Source organism: Cynara cardunculus, assembly GCF_001531365.2.
Source record: "Cynara cardunculus var. scolymus isolate 2C chromosome LG 8, CcrdV1, whole genome shotgun sequence".
NCBI lineage: Eukaryota > Viridiplantae > Streptophyta > Magnoliopsida > Asterales > Asteraceae > Cynara > Cynara cardunculus.
The window spans coordinates 19,700,696-19,712,195 of record NC_037535.1 but is presented as its reverse complement, the minus strand read 5'-3'; the positions used below and the strand labels follow the sequence as shown (position 1 = coordinate 19,712,195).

Here is an 11,500-nt window from a genome sequence, read left to right as displayed (position 1 = left end):
AAATTTTAAAATTAATATTACAACTACTAAAAAAATATTGTGGAAGGACTTAGGGGCCGTTTACCAAGCACTTACCCGGTAAGTGTTTACCGGTAAAATTTAACACTGTCATTTACTTACTGGGCAAGATTTTAGTTCACCAAAATGGTATCGTATACGATAATTTACCCGGTAAGCGCTTACCGTGGTAAGAGTTCTCACATTCACTTACCGGGTAAGACTTTTGGTCCATGTCTCGTTCTTACCGGGTAAGATTATTGGTCCTTACATATTCATCCGGTAAGGTAATGCAACTTGATATTCACTTACTCGAGTAAGCGTTTGGTAAACAGCCCCTTAATCTATTGGTATGTAGTAATAATAATTACAATCATAAGGATAATGGCTGATTGGTTTGATCTTAACTTCAAAGGTTAAAAGTGTCTGGAGATTTTACGTTCAAATCTAAGGAGATTTAATAATTCTCTTGTAGTCATAGAGGTTCAAATGCGATGACTCCAGACTACCGTAAAGCAACTGGTCACCCTGAGATTAGTCGGTTCACCAGGGCCGGTCATGTGATTTTGGATGCCCATGACGGAAAGTCAAAAAAATGCCCCTTATATGTGTACATAAAAACCAAGATAGACTATTTGAGGGGGTTTGGAACCTAGTCAATCTAGGCGGCTCATCCCCACGCCTATTTGTTTCAAATATAACAAAAATGATGCAACCCAGGGGGGAGACATAAACCAAAATTCCGTGTAACAAAATATAAAATACGCCACCATTAACCTAAAACGATGCCTTCTTACGTTTCTTGAAGCAAAAATATTTATCACTTTGTCATGACTAATATTAACTCAAAACTTACTCTCAATACTCAAGATTGTTAACTCGTTCAATCTTTTTGTGACTCATGGTAGACCGTAGATATGACTTCAACAACTTTAACTTCCAAAAACTTTTTTCCTACAGGTGCTATGGTGACTGTTACGGTCAATAGAATCTTGTAAGCAAGCAAGACATGTGGAAACATGTTCATCTTCTTTGCAAACGCCATAATTTTTATGGATGTCTAATGATTTCCACTCTTAGATGCTTCTTCTGGTAGCATTCTCTGCAAAACTTGTAGCTCCATGAAAAATATTCCCCATCAATATCTGAGATTCATAGTTGCATTACTTAGGCATTCTAGAAAAAAAACTTGTAATTGATTTACCGAAAAATAGGTTTAGAATGCTCATTGAATGAGCAATTCAATAAGAGAGCTCGGACAATCATTACCATTTGTTAAAGTTAGTTCAAGATGCAAACAACATTTTTTTAACTCGTCATCATGTAAAGTAACCAAATTTCATCAATCAAACAAGAAGTCAAACATAGATTCAAATTCTTGCAATTGTTCAAATCTAGTTCGTAATTGCAAAAGAGTCATATCAAATAAAACAAGAAAATAATCGGTTCTAAATATCCCTTGAGCGGATTGTTATTCTCTCTCCGTATTTGGAATTTCATCAAACTGTTTTTTCCTGGAGAAAAACGTTTTGCAGCAAACTCAGGTTCAACTCCATTATTATTTGCAATCTCTTTAGCTTCACTAATAGCACATGTAAACCCATTTTCTTTAAATTTTTCAAAATTTTCAACTAATCTCTTTAGAATTTCATGCCAAATAACCAAACTTACAATAAACTCAAAACTTGAATGCTCACCATTAACCAAAGACTCGGTTTCCCTACACACTCTCCCATCCTCACTTACTTGAGGCAACTGTATTAAAACATCTCTAATTTGGCCAACTTAAGTTTTGATAGCTTTAACACTTTAAATATGACTTTTCCGTCGAGTGGCAGATAAAGATTTCAAAGTCAAATCATCAATATATTATAATAAAACAGTCCATCTCTTTGTAAAATTAGAAAAAAAACATTATATATGGCTTGACAAGTACTAAAAAAGGTTTTTGCTTTGTGACAAGAATTTGCCATATCACATAAAACTAAATTAAAACTATGACAACCACATGACATATAAAAGGCTCTACGATTTATATCAAGTACTCTTTTTTGCACACCTTGATGTTTCCCTTTCATATTAGAGCCATTGTCATACCCTTGTCCCTATACACAATTGATATCCAAATCAAGTGATTTCAAAACATTATGTAATACATTAAAAAGTCCTAAACCATATGTATCTTCTACCATTAAAAACTCTAAAAAGAACTCTTCTACTTGTATAGAAGAGCTGGATACATCAACACATCTTATAATTAAAGTCATTTGTTCTTGATGACTTGCATCCAGAGTACAATCAAGAATAAGTCATCCAGAGTACAATCAAGAATAACTGAAAAATATTTTGTCTCTTTGATCTTTTTAACGATTGCACTCTTAACATCATATGACAACATGTCAATCAATCATTTTGACTTTTGTGGCTAAGATAATGAATGAGTTTTTTTTTTCTTTAATGCGCCGAAAATATTGTTTCATAACATGATCAAAATCAACAATCATTTCAATTGAGCCTAAAAAGTTACCATTAGACTCTTCATAAGGTTTTTCATTCCTCCCACAAAAAGCTATATTATTCTTTGCTGGACATTTAATTACAACAATTATTCTAACCAAAACTTCTTTCCCACTGTGCAATATCCTTTTTTGTTAAATCTTGTAACTTTTTATCAAAATTATTCTTTACCATAAGGTTGAGTTTCATCATCCCCATTGGACGAGAGATGATGGTTTGGAAGAATATGAAGGATATATAAATAAGTGATGAATGTTTGAAATTTATAAACATAGTTGGAATGAAAACCAACCATATGATAAAATTATAGTGCAAAACATACAGTTAAAGTATCATACAGAACACAATTGGAAACAAATTAAAATGTAAAATAAAAAACCACAAAATTGATGTCACACCCAAATAACTGAGTAATCTTTATTCCTTAATTTGTGGTTGAATTTTATTCATCCCACATAGATGTAGAGATGAAAGATTGACAATTAATGATAAGTATATGAAAAGAGATTGAGATGTTTTTATGGCAACTCATATGATTGACTCCCTTTAACTGATTCTCTAACTCATATTATTGGTTCATTTTAAGTAACGCTTTAAAGTCATGAAATTGATTCATTTTGGTCAACCCTCTTAAAAAGTTAATTTATATAAACAATTAATTTATATATACCATTAACAGGATGGTTGTTTTACAATATATATATATATATATATATATATACACACATACTAGAAGGGTACCCGTATAATGCGGCGAGATACATCTCGATTTTAATGTTTTGTTTTTTCATGTCTTATTCGATGTTATAATACGATTTTATGTGTTTTTCAGAAAACGATAATGTTCTTATTTTTTAAATAAAATATAAATATGAAAATATCATAAAAAATTGAAAAAAAAAATGTTGATATTAGTATTAAGCTAACTATTTAAAAAATCTTTTTTTTTGTATATTTTTTAAAAAAAATTTGTTTTTGGTTTAATAATATAACTTTTTATAAAGATAATAATTAAATATTTTGTTCGAACTCAATGATTATCCTAATTATATTTTAGATTTTTGTATTTAAAATGAGTTGTCTATCATTTATTTGATTATGTTTACACGAATTCAAACATGAAACTTTAATAGATTGTACTTAAGCACAATTTACTTGTAATCTTGAATTTCAAGTGATGTGCATCAATAAACAGTATTTCATGCATAAAAAATGAGTTTTAAGAGTTTTTGTCAAATATTTTATAATATAGTATGGATATGATATAGAACACAACCAATACTATGCTCCATTATATAGTTTTGGCATGGTCAATCACTTTTTTGTTGAATTGACTATATTGTTTAGTTAAATATTATTTGATGGTTAAATTTGACGATAGTCTATTTTACACCGAAGAATTAAAATCATATATGATGTAAATGATAAATTGGGTGATTCGTTTTGACTCTTTTAAAATCTTATGACACCCATACGAAGTTTTCACAGGTGAAATATTTTTTTCTCAAATACACTTTTTCAAACGGCAAAGCTTTTCCCGGAGACTGTCTATCTATTCCTTACAGTCGTGGTTAGATTTGCATACATCCCACCATCAATGGTAACCTCCAAGTGTGTACATGAGGGTAAAACGGTAATTTAAATCTTTGAGACGGTTTGTTTAACACGCCTTAATTAGTATAGGCATACAACTTGATTAAGACATATCTTAATAGTAAAACTGAAAAACAAGCAAATTTTTTATATAATTAATTTTAACTTAGTTTTTTTATCAAGCGATTGAAACGGAACTAGTAACAGTAATTATGAAACCATTTATATTTCTTCATTTAATCCCTTAAAAATAGATAAATTCAGGGTCGTCCCTTAGCATGTTAAATGTGAGATTTTGAACAGGGCCCCCGAAATTTTGGGGCCAAAATTTACATGTGGGTCTTTTTATCGACATGTGTAAAACTATAGCCGAAATTATTTAGGTTCAAACCATTACTTATTTGATTTTAGGTTCAAATCACTAATGGTTTAGGTTTACTTTCAGATTGTTAATCGTTTTAGGTTTAGCCCATTTTTATTCTTAATATACTAGAAAAGTGTTCGCATAATATATTATATAGGGAGATGTATCTCAATTTTAATATTTCGTTTTATTATTTACCTTCATTGATATAATACGACTTTTAATGATTTTGAGAAAGTGATAATGTTTTTATTTTTTTAATAAAATATAAATTTAAAGATATCATAAAAATCTGGAAAAAAAATATCAATAATAGTATCAAATTTACTATTTAAAATTATTTTTTGTGTAATTTCTTTAATTCAATATTTTATTTATAATTTAACTTAAATTTAATAACGAAGTAATTCATTTATCGTTTAATAATATAATTTTTATAAAGATAATAATTAAGTATTTTGTTATCTATACTATATTATAAAGCATTTGACAAAAACTCTTGAAAATCATTTTTATGCATAAAGTACTGTTTATTGATGCATATTACCTAAAATTTAAGATTACAAGTAAATTATGCATAAATATAACTTATTAAAGCTTCATATTTGAATTCGTGTAACTAACTGGATATAAACATAATTAAATATTGGATAAACATCTCATATTAAATATAAAAAATTTAAAATATAATTAGGATAATCATTAAGTTATAACAGAATACTTAGTTATTATCTTTATAAAAAATTATATTATTAAACCTAAATTAAATTTCTTTGTCATTAAACCTAAATTAAATTATAATTAAAAAATTAAATTAAGAAAATTACACCAAAACACAAGAACTTTTAAAAAGATAAATTTGATACTGATATCGATATCGATATATATATATTTTTTAAAATTATGATATTTTCAAATTTATATTTTATTCAAAAATAAAAACATTATCGTTTTCTCAAAACCACATAAAACCGTATTATACGAACATAAAAAAGGAATAAAACGAAACACTGAAATCAAGATGTGTCTCGATGCATTGCACGAGTACCCTTCTAGTAACTAATAATTATCTTAATTATATTTTATATTTTTTTATATTCAAAATCAGATATCTATCCCGTATTTGATTATGTTTATCTATAGTTAGTTACACAAATTCAAAATAAAACTTTAATAAGTTGTACTTACGCACAATTTACTTATGATCTTTAATTTTAAGTAACATGTATCAATAAACAGTACTTTATGTATAAAAAATGGTTTTTAAGAGTTTTTGTCAAATGTTTTATAATATAGTATAGATATATATTCTCTATCATCTCATTTATGCAATGTAATCAAAAAATTTAAATATAACAAGACCTCAAAAAAATTAAAACGTAATTACAAATAATCATGAAAATATATTTAAAAATGCCTTTCTTTTTGTCACCCATGATTATCTAACCTTTTTTCCTTTCCATTTTAACCCATTCTTTAGTATTTTATGATTAAATTAGGTAAGAGTCCAGGAGTTCTTTCACGTCTTCTCTTCTCTTCTCTTCTCATCTCTCATTCTATATATTCATGTAATTATGCGATGGCATAATCTACCAGATTCATTCTCACCATCAATCGTCTCCCTCTCTGGAATCCAATTCAAATCTAGTGAAGCCATAGATCTAGAGATTAGGATGATGAGATTCGCGGTTCTTCTGTGTGCGGAGGACAGTGAGTACGTGAAGAAGAAATACGGAGGTTACTTTGGTGTATTCCTTAGAATGCTGGCGGAGGAAGGCGAGATTTGGGACGTATTTCGTGTCGCCGCTGGACAGTTTCCCGACGACCAACAGATCGGGCTTTATGACGGTTTTGTGATTACCGGTAGCTGTAACGACGCTCACGCCGATGATGCTTGGATCTCTCAGCTTCTCACTCTGCTCAACAAATTGGATTCCATGAACAAAAAAATTCTCGGCATTTGCTTTGGTCACCAGGTAACTAACTTTAATTCATTCATCCACTTTATTGGAATCAATTATTAGCGTCATACTCTGATCGAACCTCCATCTTCAACTCAGTATCTCAACTAAAAGCGTCCGTATTCATCCCCAAAACAAAATCCAGTTGTATTTGAAACTTTCTCAACGCAATTTTCTGGATGATTTTATATGCAATTATGCATGATTGCTAACATAACCAACTGTTTTTCCATTTTCGTGATCAAACCTTTAATATAATTAATGAAAGGATTGAATACGATATTGATTTATACTTGTTTGAAGCTCATATGAGTTGGAGCATGCAAAATCGATCTCTCTATCATCTCTCGTAGACTCGAACATTGATCATAAATAAAATTGGCTTTATATGACGTTGTGAATGTCTAATGTGATACTTTTATAGAACTCAAATTTATGGAATCAAAATATAAAGCTTCATATCTAAAATATTATAATAAGTTTATAACACGTTTTTGTGTTTCAACAAGTTTTTTATGATACTTTTAAAATAAATTGATATGACACTTTTTTAAATAGTGTTAATAAATTAACTAATGTAATTTATTTAAAAATATCCTAAAAACTTTTCTAAAAACCCAAATGTGGTTTGAAAAACTTATTAAAATGCCTAAAAATATTCTATAAACCTATATACAGTCATCTCCAAGAGATTTTGCAACTCCAAAATGGAGACTCGAAACTCAAATCTTTAATAGTATAATTCTTATAAAGATAATAATTAAGTATTTATTAGAAGATAATGATTAACTTAATTATATTTTAGATTTTTTATATTTAAAATGAAATGTTTATTCAATATTTTATTATGTTTATATGTAGTTAGTTATACAAATTCAAGTATGAAGTTTTTATGCATTATTTACTTGTAATTTTGAATTTTAAGTAATATTAATTAATAAACAGTATTTCATGTATAAAAAATGATTTTTAAGAGTTTTTGTATAGATTAATAATATAATTTTTATAAAGATAATAATTAAGTATTATGTTAGAAGATAATGATTATCTTAATTATATTTTAGATTTTTATACTTAAAATGAAATATTTATCCAATATTTGATTGTGTTTACCTGTAGTTAGTTACACAAATTCAAGTATTACGTTTTAATAAATTGTACTTATGCATTATTTACTTGTAATCTTAAATTTTAAGTAATGTGCATCAATAAACAGTACTTTATGTATAAAAAATAGTTTTTAAGAGTTTTTGTCAGATGCTTTATAATATAGTATAGATTATTAAGATATGGTAAGAGTATATAATTAAAAAATAACATTTATGCTTCATAGTAATCATTTTTTAGAGTTCTTCAAATTTGGAGAATTTGACATTCTTTCATACTTTCTTCATTTTAGAGAATTAGTTGAAACAAAATAACTTGTTAAAAATCCTCAAAATCTCTATTTTTCTTCTTGTTGAAGAATTCATTAAAAGATGTTCTTATCCCTAAAAATTTCATATATGCTTCCATCAAATGAGTAAAACCGACAAATTTGTATGCCTTTTTATATCTCTGAATTTGAAGTTGTACAATATACATATAAATGTATATATATATATATATATATATATATATGTATACATACATATATGTGTGTGTGTGAGACAAGATAAGATATTGACATACAATTGGTGAGTGCTTGTGATGGAAAGACCAGGGTCCTCTACTATATATTTGGGAATGGTCCCATTCCAAACGAGTCTGATACCCATATATAAAGGTGTCGTCTAATCACTTTGATGCAAAATGTTAGGAAATGGTGTTCATATCATGGACTGACACCATCTATAAAAATGCTACTTTTTTATGACATAAAACTTAGATTTCATGTGATCATTCAATTGTAAAACGAGTCGGGTAACTGACATGTCTACAAAGAAAGATTCTATTAAGAACGAAAATGAGTCAAATATTGCATATTGAATTTACTTATTAGTACATACTCATGTGTCATATACAATATTTGTTGTATGTTATATAGTCGATGGTATCAAAATCGTTAGGAAGTCAAGGTAGAAACGGAAATTTGAAGAGAAATGGTGTTGTGATCCACCGAGTCAATTGAGTCAAATCTTGCTCGTTTGGATTATGACTTATGTTTTCATAGTTATTCATTTAACTTATCATTGGATTTGATAGGTTATGCGATCCTACTCGACTTGTACATTTTGTCGTCTTTTTATTTCATCGTGAAAGAAAAGATAAAGGATCTTATGTTAACCTACCAACAAAATAATTGAAGGGAGAATCAAGAGTGATATCATTAGGGGACATTAAAATTGTGGATCCATTATTTTAGGATGAGTCTAAGGGGCCGTTTATCAAATGTTTACATGGGTAAGCGCTTACCAAGTCACATTACTTTACCGAATAAATATGACAAAGACCAAAAATCTTACCCGGTGAGAGCAAAGACAAGGACCGAGAGTCTTACCCGGTAAGTAATGACGACGACTCTTACCATGGTTAGCGCTTACCGGATAAATTATTACATATCATGCTTAGCGCTTACCAGATAAAATAGATGGGAAAATTGTGTTATTCAACCTTTTCTAATATCTATCTCACTCACCTATGTTTCATGATTTCCATGGCACCACTTTATTTTATAGAACATTTTGCCATTTTGAACCTTTTTTAAGCGAAATCATAGTATTAAAAAGAAGTATGATATTGATGCATGTAAGTACGATACATAATTCACCCGAAGTTTAGACCCCTTCACCACATTGATGTCATATGCGTCATTTTAGAACGCATTCTATCCATGTATTTTATTAACTTGGTCTGTTTTTTATTTAACCTTTATTAACTTTTTTTGGTTTACAATGGACATAGAATTTGATTTGATTTACCTTTTTCTATTAGATCTATCAATTTTATCGTTTTTAACATAAAATGTTAAATCATCTCGTATCAGATACTTGCACGTGCCTTGGGGGGTAAAGTAGCCCGTGCAGTTTCAGGGTGGGATATAGGGGTCCGGACCATCAACTTCTCATCATCCACAACGATTTTCGCTAATTTGGAAATGCCAACTAGTCTTTCCTTGATTGAATGTCATCGTGACGAGGTACATTATTCCAAATCTTCATATGATTGATTGTTGCAAATTAATATACAAACCTTCGTTTTCTAAACAAGTAACACAGGTTCACGAACTCCCATTGGAGGCGGAGGTGTTGGCATGGTCAGAAAAGACTCGAGTGGAGATGTTCAGGTATCGCGATCACATCATGGGTGTTCAAGGGCACCCCGAATACACCAATGATATTCTTCTACAACTCATCGATCGCCTTCTCCAACGCAATCTTATCGAGGTGTGTTACAACTGTTCAAATTGTATCATATCATCTTATTGATTTATTAAAAAATGGTGGTCAAAATTAATACGACAAAGAAGGGTTCATGTTGTGTGTTTGCATGCATGCATGCAGGAGTCGTATGCCGTGGAAGCCAGAGCTAACGTGGAGAAGGTTGAACCCAACAGGGAGGCTTGGAAGGAGTTGTGCACCAGTTTTCTCAAGGGTAGAGGATGATGAATATAAATTGTTAGACGTTATATCGTCCTAATTAATTATCTACTTCTAATTCGATTAGGATATTTCATGTCGAAAAGCAAACCATCCTACCCTTGACGCTATTGTTTTCTTAGTGGGTTTATATGTTGTAAATTATGTACGATATTTGAACGGGTTGTCGTATTAATCTAATTAATAGGATCATGTGTGTTGATATATATATTAAGAGACGCTTATAAAATGGTAATGGTCCCCCAAAATGATTCATAATCCTCATCGATTAGAGACCGATGGTCCTTTTAAGGGTCGTTCAGTTTGCGGGATTTCATGATCGTGGAATTGGATTTCATTCTAATCTCACGTTTGGTTTTAAAAGAAAGTTCGAAATCGAAATCTCAATTTTTAGGATTGTAATGAAATCCCACAAACATGACATTTAGAAATTCCATGGGGTAGTTGGTATTTCATGGGGTTTTGCAGAATTTGTTTCGAATAATGTTTTTACACTATGTTAAAAACACATGTTTTGTAATTTAATTATTTGTATACTTTTTTTTGTAATTTATTTTTATGAAGAACGAAATTTAATTTCATTCGAACTCCGTCCCGTTTAGTTTGGGAGATTTTATTGGATTTTGGAATTGAATTTCATTCAAACCCAATGTATGGTTTCAAGGAATGTTTGGATTTGAAATCTCAGAAAATTTCGTTAAAATTTCAAACATGAGATTATTAATCCCATAGTTGGTTTTTTGTGAGATTTTGTAAGATTTACTTGTAATAATGCTTGAAATATGTTGAAAAAGTTAGTTTATGATAATCGATTAATAAAAAGGTAATTTTAGTTATTTTATAATTTGTTTATAAATAACGGAATTCAATTTTATTCTAAATTTTATAAACCGAACACAACAAAAGATTCTAAATCTTTCTAATTCCAAATCCTTTGGATAAAATGTAAGGAGACGTTTGGTTCATAGAATGGAATTCGATGGAATTGGAATTCATCAAATGAATTTGACTTTGAGGGAATGGAATTTGACTATGTCTTTTAATTGCGTTTGGTTGGATGAAATTCTTAACCGAATTGGAATTTTTTTGTTTCGTTCACGGAATTCAACGAGAAAATTACAAGCAAAAAAAAACGAAACCGAAACTTTGGGGCTGGGTTCGGGGACATCTTATCGGGGACAAATTCAGGGATTTTAACGGGGCGGGGACGGTGATCATCGGCCCGCCGGCCTGATATGTGTATATACATTAATTTTAATTTATATACATATATATGTGTGTATATATATATATATATATATACTAAAAGCGTACTCGCGCAATGCAGCGAGATACATCGTGTTTTTAATATTTCATTTTATTYTTTATCTCAGTCGATRTWATAATATGRATTTATGTGATTTTGAGAAAGCGATGATGTTTTTATTTTTGAATAAAATATATGTTTGACGATATCATAAAAATTTGACAAAAATATATCGATATTAGTA

General features: G+C 29.5%; 1 protein-coding gene across 1 annotated transcript; it reads left to right on the top strand.

Moving 5' to 3' along the window:
- Nucleotides 1–6,111: 6,111 nt before the first annotated feature.
- LOC112517466 (gamma-glutamyl peptidase 5-like) lies at nt 6,112–10,053 on the top strand. The gene is made up of 4 exons (XM_025124906.1): nt 6,112–6,447; nt 9,398–9,550; nt 9,630–9,797; nt 9,915–10,053. Exons 1-4 carry the CDS (start codon nt 6,145–6,147, stop codon nt 10,014–10,016), a joined length of 726 nt encoding a protein of 241 aa, XP_024980674.1. The 5' UTR covers nt 6,112–6,144; the 3' UTR covers nt 10,017–10,053.
- Nucleotides 10,054–11,500: the final 1,447 nt, after the last annotated feature.